This window comes from Oenanthe melanoleuca, chromosome 18 (assembly GCF_029582105.1).
Source record: "Oenanthe melanoleuca isolate GR-GAL-2019-014 chromosome 18, OMel1.0, whole genome shotgun sequence".
Taxonomy (NCBI): Eukaryota; Metazoa; Chordata; class Aves; order Passeriformes; family Muscicapidae; genus Oenanthe; species Oenanthe melanoleuca.
This window is the reverse complement of record NC_079351.1, coordinates 3,165,900-3,190,984: the sequence shown is the minus strand read 5'-3', so window position 1 is coordinate 3,190,984 and position 25,085 is coordinate 3,165,900. Positions and strand designations below refer to the sequence as shown.

The following is a 25,085-nucleotide window of genomic DNA, read 5'->3' as shown; positions in this document are numbered from 1 at the left end:
ATTAAATGCTTGTGTTTGATGGTGAGACTCCTGATTTTAGTGTGCAGGAGCAGCCAGGCACCTTTAGATGGTGAGTCAGAGCTGTAAGAGGGAGTAATTGGCTCCTAATTTGTATGTTCTTCTGCTCCTTGGATGTGCCTGTGTCCATCTGCTGCTAGAACCTTCTGGAGGTGGCTGCTGAGGTAGCAGAGCACTGTAGCTGGAGAATTCAGATTATCACCCTTTCCTAAAACCTCCAGCAAGCAGATAGCAGCAATTCCTCTATATGTTGCTGGGCAGTGGTTGAGGTATTATTATTTAGTGATATTAATTCAGTCTTATTTTACTTGCATATTTCAGATTTAGTTGTTTTATACACTGGTTTTATATGGAATACTAAGGGAAAAGGAAAGAGGTTGATACAGCCTTTATCTGTATATTGAGTATTTTGATTTATTCCTAAGCATGTTCTTGCTTAGGAATAAATAAAACGAATATCTTCAGTTTAGCAGTGTCAAAAAATAAGTTTGTTGTGTTAAAAATATCTCACTGAAACCCCTTCATTTTTTTACTACTTTGACTGTAACATCCATGTGTAAATTCTGCATGTATCCTGGAGCCAGGTAGCTTTAGTATGTGACTGCTAGCTAAGAATTATCCAGGTTATAAAAAGTAATCAATAGGAGCTAGAGTTGAATTAAAAAAGAAAAAAAAATCAACAACACAAACCAAAAGTACCCAGCAGGTTTTAAAAGATCATTGCCCTTTTTCCAAATGAATTCTTGTACTGAAAATGGAATTAATTCATCTTATCAAGCATTAGAAGGCATTGGAAAATAAATGACTCTTCTTCCAATTACTTTTTTCTTGAAGCTCTTACTTCCATCTTATCCATCCTTAAAGGAAAAAGTTATTAAAAGAAGGGAACTATCAAATTGTAGGACAGTTCTTTCATGTGTTTTCTGCATCCCAAGGAACAGACTTGTTTGTGAGAATTAGCCTCTCTTTGGAGGTGGATCTAAAGAAATGGAAAAGGGAAATCAGGTGCTTTTAAAGTTTTCTTTAGGCTTCTTGGGGCTAGTTAGGTTCTTTTTTTAAAATGGTTTATTGGCAGAGACATTAAATTAGCCTGCTGGATTCCTTTCCTTTTGAGTTTCTGTGCTTTTTTTACTGGAGGGATTTCAGGTAACAGCACAAAAGCTGAAGAAGTGGGATGTGTCCAAGAAGGGTTTCTTGGAGCACAGCTTGAAGGGGAGAGTCCTGGCCTTTCTATTCTGAACTGAGAGGAATCAAGTGCACAACAGAGAAAAGAAATTTTGAAGAACTGAAGTTTACTCCCCACTCAATCTGTTGTAAGGACTCAACAGAAGTCACTGCTGTAGGACAGGAGTGCAAATGAAACTCCTTTTAGCCTGCCTTAGAGATTCTGACTCCAGACTCCCCCTTTGTTAAATTTTAGAAGTGTATTTTAAGTGGCTAGAAGCAATCCCAACCTGGAACTACTTGATTTGACTGACACTTAGTTGAAATAGTTGGGGAAGATGTCTTTTTTGATGTCAGGGCAGGGAAAATGATGGAAGCACAGGCAGGTCAGCTGACAGCTTGTTGCATTCTTTGACTCATTGGCTGGAGATGCACAGAAATTAAGGTTTCTGTTGAAGGTATCCAGATGCCACACTTAGAAATAAAGGTGAGCTGAATTTCTACAGGAAATGCAGATTCCTTGTGTGTTAACCAAGGGTTAAATACAGTAAATATATTCAGTGCTTTTGTTTGCAAAAGATTGAGTCCCTAATCTGTAATCTTCTGGGATTTCCATTTTGAGGCAATCCTCCATGCATGTGCCAGTAATTTCACTGCCTATGGTTTGGATAGACCTTACCCTGCAAGGTTTTAATTTGTCCAGGATTAAAGCCTTGATATGAGGAATATGATGGGAAAAAATCTCTCTTGGAAGCTGTGGCTGGGTTTGGTTTCTGTGGCTTCATCTTTTGCCCACTTTGTACCCAAATAATAATAAAATGTGTTGTGGGTACTAATGAGTGTTTTGATTAATAACTACCTGACTGCTGGAGTTAAGGGACTCTGCTCATGCAGGTTTAAGACCAAACATTTTAGAAATTTAGTCCTTTGTTTAATGAGAAGTTTTGGGCATGTTGCAGGATGAAATGTTGTGATTTAGTTTTAAGCTGGTAAACCCCATTTTTGTTATTGGTTCTTCCAACTTTGAGGGGAAAAAACATCTAATAATGGAATTATGGGTGATTTTGTTAGCCTGAGTTGCACCTGAGAAAGAAACTCCTTGTTCTGTGAGGCTTAACTTCTCTCATGACATTTTCGAAGTAGTCACATCTGTCAGGTGTTTTTATGCCAGTAGTGAATAATAGCTCTGGGATACCTATTTGATCTCACATCAAAATAAAAGAAATTAATGGCTAAGCAGCAATGCAGTTTGAAATGCTGTCAGCCAATCTGTGAGTCACCCACAGCTGAATTTTTGTAATAAAAGACAGTGCATGGTATAATAATGTCTAATAACCATAATATTTTGCATTTCAATAGCACCTTTCATCCAAGAATCTCAAAGTGCTTTACAAACATAAACTCCCAATAAACTCAGTAATGCTCTGTGAGGTGGGGGTAAGTATTACCTGAGTTAAGGTTGGAAAGTGAAGCACACAGATGCTGAGGATACAAAAGCTGGGTTGAATGGAGCAGGGGTTATCTCACTCCCTTGTTGTAGCTGTTAGGCCATGACTTGGTGTAATAACAGTTTATTGAATAAAGCTCATCCATTTGATAGCTGAGAAAAATAAATATATGGGGGTAACATTAGAAGCCTCTTGTTCTGAGGATGACTCAGGAGTGTGGGGGTTGTTCCTGCATTAAACCCAGTTTTACCTGGAGTTACCTTTGGTCTCCAAGTGGATTTGCCTTGGTTGTTAAATAAAAAGTCATTCAGGGTACTGAAGTGCCTTTGCATTTCATTTTGTCCAAAATGGACATTGTATCTTAACAAACCAGATTTATTCTAACCCTAGTACTTGCTTCTTTCACATTATGTGGAGCTCAGCTGTAATTTTCAGACGTGGGTGGACATGTGATATCCAGAGTCCAACCAGTGCAAACATGCTCTGCAATTAGGTGCATAATTACACTTTTTCAAACACTTTATTAATGATTTGGGATTTGAACTATGGGTGCAGGAGAAATAAAATAATGAATAGATAAACTGAACAGCATTGAATCCTATATTTAGAACTGAAATTAATTTAATTAATTTCACCTTAATTTGCTTGGAAATAAATTTTAAAACTTTAATTCCAAACTTCAATTTCTGTACAATAATTTCTTGTAGTTTAAAGATTGTACTTCAGATTTATAGTTCTTGATAGAGATTAGTGTGGTGAGGAACAACTGATGGAGGTGTCACAAGGCACCTTTGTCCAGCTCCTTGCTGGATGTGTTCACCCCTGTGGAGTTGTACTCTGTGTTCTGGGGCACAGCCTTTGTGTCTTCTGTGCTTCTCTTCCATGTAGCTAAACTGGCTGTAACAGGTCATCCCTTCCTGAGAAAAGTTCATCACTGATCCCATGGGATGGTGGTTAAAATGACCTGATGTATCATGGAAGGGTGTCTGAAGTCCAGGCAGTGTCCTTATATTTTAGACTCCAGCCAAACATTTGGCACTGTTTTCTCAGTCTTTTATCCAGAGTATCACAGTTATGGCCCTGAACCATAAAAAGCTGAATTCACCTCATGTTTGGTTTGTAGAATTCAGACAACACACAGGATGGGTGAAAGGAACAACAGGATTTGAGTCTATTTCATGTATTAGCTGCAGTAGCTGAGATGTGCAGACCACTGTCAGTTCCATACTCTGGGCTGTAGTTACATTTCAGGTCAGGAGATATTTCTTTAAAACAAGTTTATTGTAAGTTTAAAATTAAATAGACATTGATGTGAGGATAACAGGACATAAATATTTGAAGAATTTACAGATTCCTATATGTGAATTAAAACCTGCTGACTATTCATGTATGTAAAACTGCACTGCATTAATGGAAGGTGAATCCAAGACATTTTAGCATGTACTTCTGCTTCTTGAAGATGATGTTTATTTACCAGAAAACAGAATATTAGTATTTGAAATAGGAGGCTGTTGTTGCGTACAAAGCTCATGGAAAATAAATCCCTTTTTCTTTCCTAGGGTATATTTCCGAAATCGCTGGGTAAAGACTGTTCACCCAGTTGTGCATCAGTACTGTTTGATTTCAAGCACACATTCCACCTTTCAGATGCCACAGAAAGAAGACATTCTTAAGCAACGAGTAGTAGTTGTTACATTAAATACATCACAGTATCTATGTCAGCTGGATCTTGAGCCAGGTAAGATAATTTCTAGACAAGTGTCCATGAGAAATATCTTCCTCTTGCCAGTGTTGGTCCCTTACCCAATTCTTGGAACTGTTAAAAAATAAAGTAAACAATGATAATCTTAAAATGCTCTTTTGTTTTTTTCATGAATAAATGTTTATTAGAAAACTGCAAACTGCTGGCATTCTAATTAACCTTTTGCTTGTTCTTTTTTTTACTTATTAAAAAAAAAAAAAAAAGATGCAATACTATCTATAATCTGGTGTTTCTGAGATCCAAGAGGGAAAATTCTGTTTGAGATTCTGACTTTGAATATTATGTTCATTAAGGTCATTACTCAGTGGAGCATGTAAGCATAAATAACAGAGAGCTTTTTTCTCTTGTTCTGTGAATTGTTTAGCTTTGCAAACAACTCCCACACATACAAGCCCTGTCTTTGCTAACATGATACATTTAGAGTTGTTTTCTAAACTGAAAGATATTAGATTTATTTTTTGGGGTAGAGGCTGCTTAGGGTTTATTATTTTCCTGATCTCCAAATTAAATCCATCTGCTTTTTGGAGAACATGGAATTTCTTTGCATAAATTGTTAGGGTTAGTGTTTTTTATGGCTACATTTAAGCATTTGTTGCAACAGAGAAAACTAATATGGAATTTATGGTAAATATTTTTGGCTCTTTAGATAGAAATAGCTGCTTTGTTTGGCAGCAGGCTGTGTACAGTCATGCCATAGCAATGTGTGTGCAGCTGTATGAAATTCATATTTTCCAGAGAAAATTGCTACATTTTTATGTATGTAATCTGAATTGGATGGTACACTAAGTCCTGTAATACTTTGTTTTAAACCTTAATATGTCACAGACATCAATGTATAAAACCACTTCTGTACCTATCTTGAGTTTAGATTTCATAAAATATAACTCTACAGTGGCCAAGTTTTTTTTCAAGTGCATGTTCTCCAGTGCATAGATTCCTACCAAACCTTTGGTCCAATATTATCATAAGATTGAACTGAAATTTTCCTTCAACTTCTGTTCCTTTTTTCCCCCCCAACATTCCTTTAAGCCCATAACCAGCAATGTGCTCAGGTATGTGTGCAATTTTAATGGGAAATATAGTATATAAAGTAGTTACTAGGGCTCAAGTACATGAGGAATTCCTTGTCATTGTCATTGTCCAAAGCTCTTCAAGTCTCATGGTGGTGAAATGACTTTCAGATTTGAGAAACCTCTTGAGGCATGGTCTGCCAAGAGATATTTCCTCTTGGAGTAAGGAGGGCTCGGATAAAACACGTGTTTAATTTCATGTGTATCAGAAGAAAGAGGCAGACCTGGGGGCTCCTCTAATGCCACTGGCAATCAGGTGACCACTCCTGGTCATTTCATGGGTTTGAAAATTGTGTGGTTTTCAGTAGTAGCTAGAAATTAATTTGTGTAAGCCTACTTTTTTAAATTGCAGTTTTGGTTATTATCAGAATACAGAATGTTAAGTCCAAGCTCTTGTTTTGTTATCAATATTCATTTAATCATATTTCAAGTTTCATTTATTTGATGATCTCTCTGTTTTACAGGGTTTTTTACACACATTCTGTTAGATGAAGCTGCTCAAGCTATGGAGTGTGAAACCATTATGCCTCTAGCATTAGCTAATAAAAACACAAGAATTGTCTTGGCTGGAGACCATATGCAGGTAAGAGCTGTGCAAACTTTGAGTATGAAGTGCATATGAATAATGTTTGTATTTATCTATTTAAGTTATTTATCTGCACCAAATCATATAATAGATGGGGAAGCCAAGGAGAATTCCAGGAATGTTATTTCAGTAAGACATGAGGATATTTATTATAGTCAGGAGTTAATGACTAGTATTCCCTGTTGATTGTTAAAAGAATTCAAGAATATGGGATTGAGAGAACTTTACATTTTTATTAGAAGCATCTGATCTGGTGAAGATTTGGCCAAGTGAGAAATGGGAAACTGAAATTAGCCAGTGCTTTTATGTTTCTGCAAAGTGCCTGGGAGCTGCTTGGTTTGGAGAGTTTAAAACACTGATTATGCCTGTCATTTTGCAGCCTGTAGGCATGAGAAAGCATGCTTGGAAAAGTCAGCTTTACTTGCTTTATTGATTTAGGCCAGATTTATTTGTTTTTATAAATTTGCCTTTAATTCTCTTTGCATCTCACAGTAGCAGTAGAGTGGATGTTTGCTTTGGTACAGTAACAAACTCAGAATGGTGTTGCTACCCATGATTTAATACTACTGGATAATTTCAATGATACTAGTAATGCCAAGGGCTGGGGTAGTGCTTTTTAAATACTGCTCTCAAAATGCTTTTCAAGAGCTTGGAATTCTTACTTCAGGCTTGATGTCATTAGCCCAGCTGGGTGGAGGAAGTCTTCCCTGGGCCTGTGTGTCTCAGGCTGCTCTATAGCTCAGGGTCTTATAGAAGATTCTCTATCAGGTGTCCAGTATTTAAATTTCAAAAACTAACATTTAGCTGAAGTGAAACTCAGCATCTGAATCGTATGAATTCAGAATGACAAAACAGATTGGGTTTAGTTCTACACTTGGAAATTGTATCTTAAAAATCTCATTTTCATCATCTTTGGTTCTGTTTTTCCTGCTGTAATAGATGGTAGCTTTATTGTTAAACAAGCCTAGTAGGAGTTTAGTGTAACAGTAAATAGGTCACCAGGTTTTTGTTTTTTCAACAGAATTTCTTTTTAACTTTTAAAATGGTACTAAAATTTCTTTATTTTCTGATTTCTACTATTTGTAGTAATAACTTAATTGTAAATGTGGTTGTCAGAATAATGATGTAAAGTCATTCTAAACACAGTTTGGAGTGTTAAACTTAGATAGAAGGGCTCTTTGCATAGTTATTGAGTATTTTATTGTTCCTTTAAGACCATGCTGGTCTTTTGTTGCTTTTCTGGTAGGAAGGAGATTTCTGTGGAATAGCCATGGTCTGTGCCTTCCAACTCAGAATGAATGTGCAGTAAAAGGGAGGTTGCATTTTCGGTTTGATGCAAAAACAATGCAAATACCTAAATGTTGGGAGCATGAAATTCCGAGTCCACCCATTTAGTTACATTTTCTTTGTGTGTGTGTGTCTATTACAGCTCAGTCCTTTTGTCTACAGTGAATTTGCCAGGGAGAGAAACCTTCATGTTTCCTTGCTCGACCGGCTCTACGAGCACTACCCTGCAGAATTCCCGTGCAGGATCCTGCTGTGTGAGAACTATCGCTCCCATGAAGCAATCATCAAGTAGGTGTGAACTTTTTCACTGTATCATGTGCTTCTTCTGACTGCTGCCAGTGAACAAAAGAGCCAAGCACAGCTGAAGTGTATCTGTCATGAAATCTTACTTGTTGCAAAGTTAATTAGTAATTTTGTCTTGTAATTTGGTCTCCTAGAGCAGCTGCCAGGGCTGTGGGACAGACCCCTCGTTCAGGTGGGGATGCTTTGGCTGCTTGCACACTAAACCAAAGAAGAGCCAACTTTCCCTTTTTAACCACCTAGCAGTCTATGATAAGACTCTGTGCTTCTCTGAACCATTTCAGAATTTTAGATTTACTGGGCTGGATTATCTTGGAATGGTAAGCTGTGGGCAATGTGAGGAACATATGGATATGCAACTGTGAATGGAAAAAATAGGTCAAATTTGGAGCATGTTTCTTTACTGTTGACATCTTTTATTACTTCTTTCAAGACACATTAATCAGTGGGTTTGCATTTTTATGCTATGATAAACTAATGGCTGCCAGTGTAATAAGCTCATCCATGAGCTGTGCTGGAAAGAATAAGTGCAATCATGGGGAAAAATGCTAAAGTTTAAATCCTGGCTCAAATATGTACTGAGGAATATTATGTTGGTATCCAGTCATACTAATTAGGTTATCACTGTGTTCAAAGCAAAAGCAGAAATATTTAAGTGCTCTGGGGAATCAAAAGTGAGAATGTAAAATATATTTTTTACATAGCTTGATCTATCTTCATTTTATGGACTTTGTAATTATAGGCTGAGTGCTGCTGGATTTCTTAGCCATTTTTTGAGTTTCTGAGTTTGAAGTGAGAGAACATCTGTAAAGGAAGGGATCATTTCAGCTTTTCTTTAGAGATCACTTCCGTGTCATTTGCCTCAGAAAGATCATCAAAATTCACTTCAGCAGCTGGGGTTCAGACAGGGAGTTCCAAGAAAGATCCACTGTGTTGAACACTGAGGTGGGGATGCAGAAACACCACTGACACTGGTTGGCTCTCAGATTAAAGTCCAGTGTGCCCAGTTCCACTGGGAAGTGTTGCTGTGTCAGGTGAAATCAGCTGAACACTCTCCTGGTGGTCCCTTTAGGAGATGTCTCAAGTCTCCTTTTTTGTGAAATGTGGAATTTACTCTGGCAAATGGGACCAGGACACTTAGGACAGACGTGTAGGAAGATGAAGGGCTCATTAATCATCTCTACCTCACTGAAGCAGAGACACCATGAGAAATGGAAGAAAGAATGAGCCATTAGTTCAGCCTGGCTTTGGAGCTGTAATTGGAAAAAACAGCCCATACAGAAAAGTTTTGTTGTTTAATCAGATCTCATTATTACAAGTTAATTTGCAGAAGAGATGGTTAGTTTTGCCCCCTGGCTGCTTTGGAGTGACTGCTGCAACCCAGCCCAGAGGGGAGCCCAGTGTTCTTCAGGGTTGTCCAGGGTAAACCAGTTCAGCTCAGGGGTGGGCTGCAGTGCTTTGATGGTGATTTGGTAGCAGACAAGTTTCTGTGGCTTTTCCATGAGCAGCTGTTTCCATCTTAAGCTGCAATAGCTGGAAGCCTGGAGGAACTCGATGGACCCACCCAGCTGCACAGTCTCCTCCTTGGTTGTCTTCATGTCAGGCTGTGCTCAGGTTACTGCAGCCTCTGAGTGATATCCAAAGAACATTAAGGTTGTAGGCTGAGCATTGAAAGGGAGATAATACCAAAATTCATTAATTACTGGAAGCAATGCATTAATTTAGCTGTACTGTGCAATGGCATACAGCATTTACAACACTCTGCAGTCTCTCCTTGCTGCCTTTTTGTCTTATTCCATTCAGTTTGCCTTTTTCCCTCCTACTTTTCACCATGAAGTAGTTCTTGCCTCATTTCTTTTTCAGTCAGCCAGCTGCTGGAATGGCTGCTGCCAGCAGAGGAACTCTGTTCTGGTTGTGTTTCTGGTCTCTAGCAACATAGATCAGCCTGCAGTAGAAGTCACAGAAGAAAAGCTTGGTTGACAGCTGAACGCTTGGCCTGCGTCGGGCTCAGTGCACACGAAATCTGTAGTAAATTTATCTTCCAAGTTCAATAAGTCTTAACTGGCATGAGCAAGCTCATTGTCCAGCCTGGGGAATAACCAAGGCCAGACAGCAAGTGTTCTTTTTGCCCAGTTTCCAGCCATAAGAACTTCTGAGTGAAACATCAGTGAGAATGTTCATGACTTTGTCGAGCTTTAGATGAGAAGAAAAAACAGCCTTTGTAGAAAAAATGTTGGAGAAGCATATTTTTAGTGCCTTCTGCTGTGTCTGTAGTAGGGAAATATCAGTTCAGAGAAATCATTTGAAGATGCTGAATAGTAATCAGTGGTTCTGTTTTCCTTATGAAGTATTTTGTGGTTGCATATTTCATCAGGGAGATTTGCATATTTTATCAGCGAGCTTATGTGTAGACGCCACATTTTACCCTGTTTTGCCTCGTTACAGTTACACATCTGAACTTTTCTATGAAGGCAAGTTGATGGCAAGTGGAAAGCAGCCAGCACACAAAGATTTCTACCCTTTGACTTTCTTCACAGCACGTGGAGAAGATGTGCAAGAAAAAAATAGTACAGCTTTTTACAATAATGCAGAGGTAACTCTTCTTTGCTTTTACTGTTGATTGTTTTCCTAAGGCTCCACTCCCCCAAATTTACAATGTGGGTGGAAGACATAGATTGTCCTCTACTAGGAGAGGGGAACATGGAGTTTGCTAAACATGATGTAATGAAAATTGCAATTGTAGTAAACATTTCCACTAATTTACCTTCTTTTTTTCTCTTCAAATTATAAACTGCTTCTGATTCTCCCAGGCTCATTCTTCAGGATGTCTTTCCTGATAATTTATGTGACATTCTGATAGATGTATCTTAGCAACTGAGAGTAACTGCAATTTGAAGTAAAACTTAGATTTCTTTGACTGTTGTAGAAATGTTCCCACTCAGATAAGAGTCCTCTGGAGTAACATTTCACATTTCCTTTAATATGTTTAGGATCAGTGTCTAACTGATAATGTGCAGATGAGATTCTTTTAGGTGAGAACTTACTCTCAATCTGTTTGTTTCACATAGGTTTATTGGTATACTTAAAAAATTACTTTTGTTCTCATTCCTTCCCTTGTGTTTAAAAGAATCAAACAACCCAAGCCCACAAAAACAAGCACATGCAGCAGCACCCACCTCCCACCTTCTGACTTGATAACATTTTTCATAGTGGAAGATGCCTTTTTCCAGTCACCTCCAGTTAGGGGAGGGAGAGAAAATCTAAGAAATAGCAGTAATTTTCATAGGCTTAGGAGGGATTTCTGGTTAGTGCTTGTTCTGAAGCACTGCAGAGCTGCCTGTTTCTCCTTGTTGGTCACGGTGGGGTTCATCTACTGCACAATTTGAAACCTGTTTGTTGTTGTTGTACTGTACTTGTTAAACATCCTTTGCTGCATTAAAATATCTTCTTAAATAAGAAACTCCAATGACTTCTGGACACCTGACTGCTTTTATTAATCTACTTGGATTGCTTTGCCATTTAAAAAAAGTTGTAAAAGACCTAAAAATATCTTCAGTGGCCAAGTAACTGTCTAAAAACTGTGAGTCATTAATGGCCAGAGGCAGAAATGAAGGACAACAGCTCCTTAAACACCAGCAGGAAAAAACTGAAATTAGATGATGAGAGAAATTTTTTCTGCTTGACCCTTAGTGGATGTTTGCATTGGGGCATCTTGTGGTTCATTGATGCCTATATTAAGAATTATTCTGGGAAATACACTTTCCCTTGTAGGTCTTAATTTTAAAATTTCCTTATGTGGTATTAATTCTGTATACATACCCAGAAGCTATATACTTTCAGAGAATCTTGCCAAAATACCTACAAAAGATCATTATTTTCATGCTATGGTTTTTATAGATATCAAAGTTTATTCTAATATCCTTTGTCAGTAGAGCTGGCTTATAAATGCAAGAATTGATGTCACAAAAACATTCAGGGCTTGCTTAAAAACAGTCCCATATTTTCACTGTCCTCTGAAATTGCCAAAATAAACTATTTGTGACTTTTTAAGGATAAGCAGATTTTTTTTTTTCTTTAAGAGGCTGAGCTTTCATTTGTGATGCTGTAGAAAAACAGCATCGTGAATTACCATGCTTTAAATAGCTGGAGAAATACTTCTTGAATGTAAATTTAAAAAACCAAAAAAAAAACCAAAAAAAAAAGAAAAGTAATCACAAACCTTCTATAAAGTTATTCAGAAATGCCTTTTGCAGTACGGTACCTCTGGTGTGTTGAAATTACCTGCTCTGGCAGGAGGCTACTTGGTGGCTGTTTTCCTCACTGGGGGAGGTTGTTCAGGTTTTATTACACATTGGTCTTCTCAGGTAGCACATTTCATAGCATTTCACAACTAGCAGTTGATGGATAATCTGTAACTCCCAATGGTATCCTTTGGAATGGGAGATGATTGTGCTCTGGTATACAGACTCGGTGTCTAGAGTTCCCAGACTCTAAGATGACATGCATCAAATCCAGAGTAAAAATTAAATTTTATCTAATTAGGCAGTGTATTTACCTTCAGAAATAAGTTGAAGTATGGCAAGAAGGGTCCTAGTGCACTTGAAGTTTTCGTAAGAACCTAAGAATGAAAATTAAGATACTTAATGTAATTTTAACTGTGGCTTTTGTGGGAAAACTAATTTCAAGATAAAGAAGGGTGCTGTATAGTGAATACATTGTTTTAATCCAGGATACTTGAGTATCACTGCAGGATGCGTTAGTGTCATTGCTGGTGTAACACTGTGTCATGTAAGTGTTTCAGAGCCTTAAAGCTCAAATTGCCTTTCGGTGGGGAATAACTTTTAAGAATCCTGCTTTTGTCCCGAGGTGTTTGAAGTGGTGGAGCGTGTGGAGGAGCTGAGGAGGAAGTGGCCTGTGGCCTGGGGCAAGCTGGACGACGGCAGCATCGGGGTGGTGACCCCGTACGCTGACCAGGTGTTCCGCATCCGCGCCGAGCTGCGCAAGAAGCGCCTGTCCGACGTCAGCGTGGAGAGGGTGCTCAACGTGCAGGGTGAGCAGCAGGGCTGGCCCCACAGGGCTGGCCAAGGGGAAATGGTGCCACCATGAATAAGAGAAAAGCCCATTTATGTCACAGCAGATTTACATAACAGGCAGGATTTACACTGGGGTTGATAATGGATGAACACTGTGTGGCAATCTTCCTTTCTCTCCACCCCAATTGCACTTTCTCTGCCAGGTGGTCACCCCAATGTGCTGATGGGGACAGTCCAGGGGCTCTGTGGCTGCATGAACTTCAGGGCTGTAATGTGGTTTATCTCAGAGTGTCCTCACCCCTCCAAGACTCCCCCTCACAGCCTACCTACTCCCTGCCCTTCAGATCCATCACTCCTGGATGCAGGAGTGGTGCATGGGATGCAGGAGAAGCCAATTGGATGCAATCCCATTGAACTGTGGTTGAGCCTTGGGGAGCTGCATTTTGGGGGGTTTTCTGGGGAAAGGAAGGCTGGAAAGACCATGAGATGTTTGTGCCATGCAGAGTTTTGGGTGAGAGCTGTCCCCTGTGAACCCTGGAATGACAGGCTGGGAAAGGGCTGGAGCCCACCTTGCTCTGCAGCCTGAGATGGACAGAGCATGGGATGGTGGATGGAAAATCCTGAGTTTTAGTGTGAGGTTTCCACTTGTGATGAATTTGGGAGACAAGAACCTTAGAGGAGGTGTTAAGGTGAGGGTTGAGCCATGGGGAAATGGGTCTGCTGCAGTAATAACTTTGTAAAATTACCCTGTGATTTACTAAAATTAGCCTAAAGCCATGGCGGCAGAAGGAGAGCTGTGGTACAGATGTTGCTGTAAAGACATTGACTATAAACTTGAGGTTATGAGATTTATCTTTTCTCAAAAAGATATCTTTATTTTTTCTCAGAATTAAGTTCAACCTCGCTTTAAAAACAAATTGAGTGAAAATTGTGGAAACTGATAGACTTTAAACTTGATTTTAACATTTTCAATCAACCGATTGGTTTAAAGTTCCAAATATAAAACTTTAGCCTCAAAATGTTTTACTGCTTTCTTTTCCATCTGTGGAATAAACTGCAAGGAGTCTAAAAATTTAGGTGTTTCTTCCTGAAATCACATTGATAGCAAGGATTTTGTGTAGGCATAGCCTGTTGCTAGGTTGCACTTCTAGTCAGTAATAAACAAAGGCAGATGATAAAGTAACTGAGTGACAGTGAGTGGTTTGCTCCGTTTTTTCATGGTGGATATTCATGTATTTGAGAAATTTAAAAATAAGAATCAAGAATGTCCAGAATTTATTTTTAAGGTAGAATAAATAAATTCAAGATTTGTTATTGACTGATAGGCAATGATGTAAAAATAATTAGCATTTCGGAAAGTTCAAAAGTGATTGATATCAAGGTGAAAAAATAAGTTTTTTAAAGAGGAAATATTCTTGTAATGGAATATGCTATTTATAGTGCTTCTCCTGAAATTTTTAAATCTTATTATTCTTGCATAAAGCCCTTCATGTGAAGGGTAGCTAGGAGTTCAGAACATCTAGGTGTGAAATTTGGCTGGCAAGGGCAGTGATCTGGCTGTGGTATGAGCAGAAATAGCAACAATTATCTCAGAGATTTTTTTTTTGTTTCATTTTAGGAAAACAGTTCAGAGTTTTGTTCCTCAGCACAGTACGAACACGGCACACATGCAAACATAAACAAACTCCAATTAAAAGGAAAGAACAGTTACTGGAGGATTCAACAGAAGACTTGGATTATGGTTTTCTGTCTAATTACAAACTTCTCAACACTGCCATTACAAGAGCACAGTCCTTGGTAGCTGTGGTGGGAGATCCTATTGCTTTATGTTCCATTGGAAGATGCAGGTACTTTCTCTATGTTCCTTGGTTAATCAGGGCTAAGGGTACTGGAAAATGTGTTTGTCTGTGATGGTTGTCTTCATGTGTAACAGGGAAAAATGTGAGATACCTACACCTGGCCATTGATAACCTGATTTTTCATGTATTTGTAGTTGCTCAGATTTTCACTTGACAATTGAACATGGCTTATTTTACTTTCTAGGAGGGTTTTTTTATACCCATTCAATTCTATATATAAATAAAGGTAATGTGTAATTTCGAGTTTTAAATTGTGATGTAACGTATTTTAATATTATGGCGGTTATGGCTTGATAGAAGACTTGAAAAACATTATTTATGTTTTGATAGGTCTTCATGACACTAGGAAAAAACTTGTTAAGATTTGAGTGAATTTACATTTTTAGACCTAAATGAAGAAATGTGAAAAATGCTGAGATATGTAAACACTTACGTTAAAGGTTCTAAGTTCTTGTTCTTCAAAGGGTTTTTTCCTGTGGAAGAGCTCTCAGGTTTTGAGATGATCAGAGATAAACCCTGCAGCTTATTCTCGAAGAGAGGAAACAGTGCACTGACTACATTATTAAAATAAAGCTAAAAATACATGTTAGTTGTTATATCTATGTTGTGTTCTACTTTCCTGAGCAATGCTGCTTCTGCTGTATTGAAAAGGGATGTGGATTTCAAAGATTAGAGTTGAAAAAGCCAAATGGAACTCAAACCTTTGTTTACTGTATTTATGAAATGTAACCTGAATTTCATCAGTTCCCTGCTGGGGCTATGTCAGGAGTATCTGTACATGAATGCAGTGATCTGCTTTAAATGGCTTCTAGCATCTTACTGACAGAGAAATAATTATTCTGGGTTTAGTTCACTTTTCCCTTTACCTGGTTGGGTTTTTAGGCAGGGGCTGGTTTATGTAATGAGCTGATGAGAAGGAGCCCCTCTGCCTCCTGAATGCTCCTTCAAAGTATCTGAGATAGAGTGGGCAAAACTTAATAAAATAAAATATAGGCTGTCAGCAGGGTAAATAAATTACAGTGCTGGCACTTAAGGATTGAGTTTGCATTTTGAAGACCAGCAGCTGTTTATAGAAATAGAGCTGTTCCAAATTATAAAACTGAAAGATAATTAAGAAGCAAGGAGCACTGAAACTTTATTAAGATGTATCTTGAGCTTTCCCTTTAATACACCATTGTCTTGTTTCACTGAATAATTGAACATTCACTCTTTGAAAATAGTGCTGGAGGGGCTCAGGGAGGCTGCTGGGAAGATGGTTCTTTTTTAGTACAACAGGAGTAGAGAAGTCTGAAAGAAGTGGCATTTCGTTAGGAAAAACAGACCTCAAAAAAGTTTAGAGTGTACTTGAATTTTATAAATATTCTAAAACCTGTCAAAATGAGTCAAGACTGTAATGATAGTTGTAGAGAGCTTTGTGAAGCATGCCCAGAGTAATCATTACATTCCTGTGTGCTGCAACAGGACTCGACAGGGCTGTTTTGGCAAACACCTCCTTAAACTCCTGAGCACACTCAGACAGAGACAGCAGGGTTTTATTCTCTGTTCTTAGACCCCAGAACAAGTGTTCCATGTGTAGAGACTGCTTGGGGCACTCTCAGCAAAAGTGGATGGGTCTCAGTGGATTTGTGATGCTTGGCAGTAGGTTTGGTGATTGAATTGATTAATCAGAGGGAATTCCATCATTAAAGCATTCCGGTGATGCATTTAATTTTGGTTTTTAATTCTCATTTAAAACCTTGCAAGAGCTATTTGCCTTAGAGCAAAATGCAGAAAAAGGGCTAACTTGCATCCTGAATTCTAAAAGAACATTTCTTGCCTCTGTAAAATCACAACAGAAATGGGCTTTTAGGGAAAACTATTTTGAATTCTTAAAAGCATCACTAGCATCACAGAGTTTTTGCAAGACAGACATTTGTTCTTTCTCACAAAGTCAGCTACTCAGCAAAATGTGACACTGCTGGTACAATTAATGTGCAGCAATCTCTCATTTTGCAGGTTTTGGGGAAAGAACAGTGCTTGCTGATAGGCCAGACCTTATTACTGAAGGGTGAACAACCAGGAATTATAGTCAAGAACACCTTTAATCTTGATATTTTTGAAAGAGACAGCTCAGTCAGGTTTGTTGATTTTTTTTAAAGTGACATCCTCAGACCTTAGTTAAATATCTTTTAAGCTTCAGTGACTTCACCCAAAATGTTCCTTTGACGTTAAAAAAAATCATAAGTGTAAAATTTTGTATAGATTCTGCTGTGGAAGTTAACAAAAAAAAAAAAAAAAAGCCTTTTTTTTTAATAAAGCAATGGAAAGACATGTCATGAGAAAGCAGAAGACAGGAAGGAATGTTTTTTTATTACATGGTTTATATAACCCCTCCATCCTCCAAAAAGTTGGAAACAGAATTTTCATAGACAAGTCATGCCTCATCTGATTGTTGTTTTCCTAACTCAAAAATACTTCTGTATGTTATAGAAAAATCGGTCACACACTAAAATTTATGGTTTTGTTTGTTTTCCACTAGAGGATCTCAAAGAATCTCTAGAAACTCCCAAAAATATTAATCTTCATGTGCCTCTGAAGTGTTTCACAAGAGTGGTGTTGAGGGGATATCTCAAACCCGTTGTTTTGGTTTTTGTTAGCTTTGGTATTTGTTCCGCTGAAGGATCTGCCTAAATTCAGAGAATGTTCTTGACATCTTCTGAGAACATTCTGAGAATCTGTGTAATTCCTGTGACTATTTGAGCTTTGATAAATGTCTTAAATCACATACATTCCAGAATTTTAAGCATTGAGTTTGCTGGTTTTGGTTTTCTAGGAAAAAGTTCTGAGTTGGAGCTGTCCATGGCATTAATGTTCAGTGTGGTACCCAGCCAGTGCTGTGACCTGGTGCACGTGGACAGAGCTGTGTGTCCACTTGGAATGGCTGGGGAGTTTTGCACTGTGCTGTGGGGCTGAGCTGCAGGGAGCAGTTGAGGGTGGCTGGATTGGTGTGTAAAATGAGCACACACACAAAATAAAAATGTCCCACAGTTACATTAAATATGTTTCCATTATAATAGCACCCACTGAACCTTCCTTCCTCACTGTAAAAATCATTTCCATAGGAAATTCTGGGAAAGGTTTATTGCCCTGTGCCACGAGAACGAAAGTCTTCATGGCATCACATTTGAGCAGATCAAAGCTCAGCTGGAAGCTCTGGAGTTGAAGAAAACCTACGTGTTGAACCCTCTGGCCCCCGAGTTCATCCCCCGAGCTCTGCGGCACCAGCACTCAGCCAATCCCACCAAGCAGCAGCAGTCACCTCCCAAGGTAAAGGTACTGGTGATGCCTTCTGTCAGAAACTGGAAGTGAATGCAGAGAAATAACATGAAAGGTTTATGGAACAAGCTGTTTGTTTTAAAATTGCATCAGTGCAATCAGATATGAATGCAAATTCCAGAGGGATCCTCGGCATTTTCAAGTGAAAGCTCCAGACTTGTGTTATCATAAAGTTTTTAGCAATATAGCTTGGGGTTGTCCAAGCCTTCTTTCCTTATAAAACACACCTTGGCTCACTCACTCTTGGCAGTTTTGTGGTGACCCTGGAGAACTTCAGCCATGAAAACTCAGGATTTAGATAAACCAGATTAAACACTCTGTGCAAGAGCCAGTCCCTGTCCCAAGCTGTGCTCTACTGGATCCCAAGAAACAACAGGTTGATGCAGACAGCGACAAGGAGTAAAAGAAGCTAACAAAATAATAGCCAAACGGGATTTGGTTTGGTTTAAAAATCACATTTAAAATTCAAGGACTTAAGTTATGTAAGATAATTTCTGATGTAATTAAAAATATGTTGTAAACTGGTTTATTGCATATATTAGCTCAGTGATAATGTCCTTCAGACATTATAATCTGTCAAGACCAGATTTCATTAGCATCAAGAGGGCAGAGAGATAAAATTACCTCTGAGTGGTAATTTCATCAGCATTTTTTATAAAAGCAGGTGAACAAGTGATGAAAATACATATCTTCCTTAGGATGATACACCAAATTTTAGAGCTTTCTAAAGGGGTGATATATTAGTAATGAATTCTATTTTAATAGTTCTTTGTAGTTTATCTCAAAATCATTTGGGTTATAATTTAATTAAATTGTGTTTAGAGATGGAACCGAAATGCAGGTTGTCAGCTTTGTGATTAACTCAGTGCACAGGAAAGAAAACTGCACGTATTTCCCATAGCTTTGCATTTTTGTTCCAGGCTGTATCATTGAAGTGAAATTTTTACGACAGGTTTTCTTAATACAAAAAGGAAAGCCTTCCCTTTGGCAGTCCTTCCCAAAAGGGAGCTTGTAAGTGAGAACATTTGGTTTCTTCATCAGGATACATGCATTACTTTCTGAAACAAACACCAGATTTCTAAAGCTTCTAGTCACGTGTCAAAACACTGGGCTTACAGAAAACCAGAAATTACTAAATTGTCTTTAAAAGCCACTGCTTTACTCTTATTTTTCATGAACTCTTCCATCTTTTCCTTAATAATAGAAGATCATTATTATTGCTTTTAGTTTCCTAAATGAGAAAAAAAAAAGTACTTGAAAATGCAGTAATAGTAAATTTAGGAAAAAAGGGGGGTGAGTGTTAGGGAAAGTGAGAGTCTTGTATGTAGACAGCTCTGTTTATTTTGCTGTAGTTTGTTGGTAAACTAAGCCCTTGTGCTGTCAAACTGCCAGCACTCTATTTTCAGCTTACGGTCTGAAGTGTTTAAACCACCTATATCACAATTCTAAATAAAATCTTCCTTCTGAGTGCCATTGACAGGTAGTGAGTGTGTGCAGTAACAGAGCAGTGAGCAAGTAATAATCAAATACTCTGAGAATACAGCTGGAAACAGGGATACATTTCCCTTTGCTCATGTTTTAACAGCAGATGATTGGTTTTGTTTATTTTAGACATCCTAAGCACAGTATTTAACGTTATAAATGGAGGATTAAAACCTAGTGCTGGCATATTTTGTAGCAAAAAAATAAGAACAGTCTCCAGCACCATGTTTTGTGGTGAGTTTATGGACATTGTGTGAGTCAGGGCTTGTCTTTCACATGTGCTGAAAAGTGGTTTTGTACAAACAGCATTTCTTATTCAGCAGAATTGCTCCTGGATTTATGTAGGGACATTAAAAACCTCCTTGCTGTTTAGATTTTAAAGAAGGAAAAATGTTTCAGTCTTGTCTGTGTGAGAGGCCAACAGCCAGCATGGACCTGTGAGGGCAGTGCCTCCTCAGTGTTGGTGTGGCTTGGCCAGGCATGGGATGGGGGAGCATTGGAGGTGGATGGGGACAGCCTTCATTGAAGGTGATGATGTGGAAAGGGAAAGTTTCCAGAACTCAGAGCTTCCCTCGGGGTAGTCCACATACAGTGAATTAAGCTCTGAGTTTACAACTTTCCTACCTCCCACTCGCTGCCTGCCAGCTTTTGGTCTGGATTCAGGCACTTAAATCAGGGTGCATCATCATCATCCCAGACATTTCCTGCAGTCAGTGAGGATCACAGGTCAGAATAAATCTCTGGAGAACTCTCTCTACTCCCATTTGTTGACTAAAGGGGGATGCAAGGAATGACGAGGCTTTAACTGCCTGCAATCACCCAAATCTTGGTCTGGGCTTCCTCTGAGAGCCTTTATGTAATGTGAATTTTTATATTCTAAAGGTGGAGCGAGTTTTTAGAGGAAACTGAATGTATTTGTTCTCTGGTGTTGTCAGTCACCATCAGTTCTAGGGTAGGTTTGGGTGTTCTGGACATGGGTGGGGACATGAGCCTTGGTGTGAAAATATTTGAGAAATTGAGTAACAATTGAGTTCATAACAGGCTGTTGTAAAATCGTTAAGCCTTCAAAACTGTGAAGAGTAAAAGATAAAAGAAAGGCAGCATCTCCCTTCCCCAGCTTCTTGGTGGCCCAGTTGACTTTTATTTGCCAGTCTGATACAATGGCATACTGAAGCTCCCATTGAACAGGACAACTCCTCTTATAAACTTACATCATTATTTTCTTACAAACTTATGTAATGATTTGGTATTTCAGTTTGAAGAATATGGTGCCTATAAAATACAGATCTGATAGCTTAGAGCAGAGGTTTGTCAGACTTCTGTACGTGCAGCTTGCCTCTGACATTGGAACAGATACAGAAATGCTGTGTGCTGTCCATGAGTGATTAAGGCTGTAGCTCCTCCACGTTTTCAGATTGAATCTTTCTCTGTTGAATAAACAGGCTTCCTTTGTTTAAGTGCTGCAATGAAAAGCAATTATTATTTTATTTTTCCATAATTCATTTTTCAAATGAGAGGAAAATTTGGAGACCAGTTCTTTAATCTGGTTTATGCATGAGTCAACATTGTCAAACAACCTGTCTTTTTACCCTGACTAATTTGCTCAGAGTGCTGGAAAACTGCCTAGACTTATCTCCTGGGCAAGAGAAGTTTTGCAGCATCAAAGCGTTTTTAGATTTATTTTAAATTTGTGAACGTACTTAGGTCCAGATTAAGTAAAGTATTTCTGTGCTGCAAAGGACTTGAGAGCATACTGGCAATGGAATATGTGCTCACAGTTTATGAATATTAACTAATTAGTTAATGCTGCAAACTCATGAGAAAGTAGGAGGGATAACTCAGGTCTGTTAAAATCCCTTTCTAATCTACAATTCACCAAGAGCAGTTTTCCCAGAGCACTGGGGTTCTTTACTCTCATGTTGCACTTTTGGGGAGCAGTCACAGAGGAGCCACAGCCCAGAAGCTGATAAATGAGATGGGGCAGGGAGACAATGTCTCCTGGGGCTGGGTGAGCAACTGAGTAAAACTGGGGGCAGCTCCTTTGTCTCCAGCATTCTTGAACTGGAACCTGGAGCAGAAAGTTAATCACTCTTCCACTAAAGCTGCCATGGCAGAGGAGTACTGAGGGCTACACTGGTCCTGGGTGCTGCTCCTGAAAGATGGTGGGAAAAGAAACTCAAGACATCTGCTGTAACTCTCTTTGTATCTGAAAACAAGCCTTGGGAGAGAGAGTTTTCCCAGAGGGAGTTGTAATGACCCACTGGTTAATTGAATTAGTGGTGTTTTATGTCCAGCTTTGTGAATTCATAGTCAGGTAGTGGAACTGGATGGTTGAATGTGTAAGAATAAACTATTGGGCTGACTCCTTTCAAACTCTGTTTTATGTTTAATTTTCATGTTCACTTGAAATAAAAAGCTTTGGTTTGTGTAAGAATGCAAAGATCACTATTCCTGGTTTTTTTCTTTAAAGGGCAAGGTCCATCATCATAACCAGAATGACCATTTCCCACCTGATGGAATTGGTGAGTGCCTCTGCAGTTCCTGGGGGAATTCCTGAGCCCAGTGAAGCTGACAGTAGTTTAACATACATTGAGTATCTGGTCTCTTCTCTGTTTGAAAGCCATTTACTTGTTGTTTGCATGTGGGAATCAGTTCATAGACTATTAAGTGGACATTTGATATTTCTGAGGCTCTCCCTTTATGGGTGTTGTGTGCAGTTATTTTGAAGCCTTAACACAAACACAGTTGTTGGCCTTTGAAAAATAGCTGTGTTTAAAATTCATCATGTACAGCCCTGTACCAGGGTATTTGCACTAAAAGGGTTTGGACATTATTTTGCATGCACTGTTTTTTGAGGTACTTTGAAGTTAAATTGTGCTGTCATACATCCAGATATTACTGATCATACCTTTGCAAGGTAGCATGCAACAGCTGAATAATTTTGTTATTAATTTGGAAAAGCATTAGTTTAGAGCTTGTCTTCCCTGCTAAAGAAAGGAGGGTTATTTTAGTTTTTTGATGCAGTGCTTAACAGCTTCTCTGACTGTCAGCATATTTAATTGATTTGGGACATTCTTTCATTAATGCACTTATCAGCTACCTGTTTCTCTGTATCTCAACTCATATTTTCTGCCTCTTCAAATTTTTGAAATGAAATACAAAATTTGATTAATGCTTTCTCTTGGTGTATCAGACCTGTGCTGTTAGAGAGTTGCACGCATACTTTATATAGGTAGATTCTGTTAGGATGAAAAAACAAAGAAATGGTCTTCATGTTCTTTTTTGTGTATGTATCTTCTTTTTTTTGGTATGTATATATATCTTTTATTTTTATTTTTATCTTCAGTTCAGCCCAATCCTTCTGTTCTAATTGGAAATCCTATCCGAGCATATACTCCTCCTCCTCCTCCTCTGGGACCTCACCCCAATCTGGGGAAATCTCCAAGTCCTGTTCAAAGGATAGATCCACACACTGGGACAAGTATTCTATATGTACCTGCTGTCTATGGAGGAAATATGGTCATGTCTGTGCCTTTGCCTGTAAGAATTCATTTTCTATTTCTCCCCCCTCCCCACCCCAGTTATTGTGTGCACATAAATGTGTGTCAAAATCAGATAGTGGATTTCTTGCAGGTTTTGTTCAGCACTCCAGATCTGCTGGCTTTAGGAGTGGCAGTGCAGAGGACCTGAAAGCTTTGCTCCCCCAGATAACTCCCAGCAGGATAAAAGCAATTTCATGTTCCTGTAATTTGGTGTGTTTTAGGCACACCAGTGGAATCTGTCTCATCTGACTTGAGACACCTGCCTCTGAATTATTTGCCTGGTTCAGTTCTTAATCATTGGAGAGACCTCAGTGATTCACACCAAGTTTGTTTCTCTTTATTGGCATCACACAGCCTAAATTACAAGTTTTGGATGTCTGCAGTGCAAGGTGTCTGAAGTGAAGTGATAAGAAAAATAAGCATAATGGGATGTTTTTCCCTTCCAGAACCTCATAGTGAACCAGTTTCCTCTCCAATCCCTTCCCTTAATGACATTTGGGAGCAGAATGAAGATCTCTAACCAGGTCTTTTAGGCTATATTTATGCATGGAATTTTGGATTACAAATAAAACTGTCCCACCAAAATTTACACACATTAAAGAAGCAATCTCTCCTTTATTCTTACCCTTCACAGTCAACATATTCCAGGAGGAAAATGCAAGGAAAGAGCAAAGGCTGCAGAAGCTTGTGGAGTAACTGTGTTGTACACAACTCCTGAAGACCATGGCAAACCACAGAACCCACACATGCAAATGTGTTTATTTCCATTTCTAATGCTAAATGTTGGAATATAGCTAATTTGTTTTTTTCAATAATTATGAGTCCTCTGTTGTAATTTGGATTATGGATGCTGAGTAGGGGACTTGCTGTAGTTTCAGTTTTGTGTCTTAGATCAGTTGGCAGCTGTAAATTGGTTTTCTTTACTAGGCCAAGGAATTTTCATTTTTCCAAGCTTACTAGAAATCTGCATTTGATGGGTAAATTTAAATGCAGTGAGAAGGCCAGCAGCTGTATCTTTGCCATGCTTGCTCACATTACATTAATATCAAACCAAGGTAATTTAAAAGCTCTGTCTTATTGTTCCAAGGTTAATATATTTTTTATGTGTTTCCAATCAAAAGAAATGTATTAAAAACAAGTGTTTTGAACTCACCTTCCCTGAGGATGGATTTTTAAATAATTAAGTGGGAAGACTGAGGTACTAATGAGACTTCTACTTCTGAAAAGAAGCTTGGAGATCATTTGGGGTTGTACAGATGCAATAGTAGCCTAAAGCTGAAGTTCAAAGTGCATGTTTCAAGGGCAAATAGTAATTTAAAAAAATAATTGGATGAAAGTTTTTACTCTTGAAACAAGGAGGGACTGAAGTAAAATGTGTTTATGTTCATGGAAGATAAAATGATGTCTTTGTTTAATGCAGATTCCATACCCAAAGTAAAAGCTAGAGAAGGTTGTCTGATGCCATCACTAAAGGATGCTTTGGCAGCCTGGGTGTTGGGAAGACTTTCCCTGCACTCTCTTCTTGTTCAGATATTTCCCTTCTTTTAATAAATTTCCTACAGGACGAGTTTGAATTCATTTGATACAGAGCTGTCTTCCTTAGCATTTCTTTTAGGAATAAAATTGAAGCCATTGTAAAAAATCCTGACTTTTTACCTGCTTTCAGGAGGTGGATTTTCCTTTGACTGCAATACACGTGTCATGTAGCACAGACACTTTGGAGTGTCATTCCCTGTCACTGCTCACCTATGGGCACTCCCTGGGTTCCACCAATAGTCCTGGGAGCTTCATGGGTGTCCTGTGGGTGCTGAGGTGGGCATAGCCCCTCCTGCTGTGGCCCTGAATCCCAGCACTGGGTGCTGTAAGGTTTGATCCTCACCTTTGAGGCTTCTCTCTCTGTCCTCCCCTGAGCCACAGCCCAATATCTCACAGCTACCAGGAGAAAGGGCTTTGTACTTGTTTGAACTTCCCCCATTTCTATTTTTAGAGAAGAGATTAATCTGAAGTTTAGTAAACTACAATTTGTCCATCAGTCTTTTCTCTCTGAACTGCAAAACTGCTGAAACTAGAATGGGTTTTGAGAGAAAAATGTTTGCCCAGGGTTCTCCTGGAAAATCTGTGCCCCTTGTTTTGCCTGCCCTTAGAGCTCTCCCCTCCCAGGACCAGCTGTAGCTGTGTGTGTGTCAGGTCAGCTGGTGCATGAAAAACTCTTGTCACTG

General features: G+C 38.8%; 1 protein-coding gene across 4 annotated transcripts in view; it reads left to right on the top strand.

Moving 5' to 3' along the window:
• The window catches only part of HELZ (helicase with zinc finger), an 85,951-nt gene that overhangs the window by 48,054 nt on the left and 12,812 nt on the right, over positions 1-25,085 (top strand). For all 4 annotated transcript variants that reach the window (XM_056505726.1, XM_056505725.1, XM_056505724.1 and 1 more), the window contains 9 exons: positions 4,190-4,368; positions 5,927-6,045; positions 7,478-7,623; positions 10,081-10,228; positions 12,502-12,685; positions 14,287-14,515; positions 17,629-17,833; positions 21,795-21,846; positions 22,671-22,864. In XM_056505726.1, coding sequence (XP_056361701.1) covers positions 4,190-4,368; positions 5,927-6,045; positions 7,478-7,623; positions 10,081-10,228; positions 12,502-12,685; positions 14,287-14,515; positions 17,629-17,833; positions 21,795-21,846; positions 22,671-22,864 — 1,456 coding nt within the window. The remainder of the gene's footprint in view (positions 1-4,189; positions 4,369-5,926; positions 6,046-7,477; positions 7,624-10,080; positions 10,229-12,501; positions 12,686-14,286; positions 14,516-17,628; positions 17,834-21,794; positions 21,847-22,670; positions 22,865-25,085) is intronic.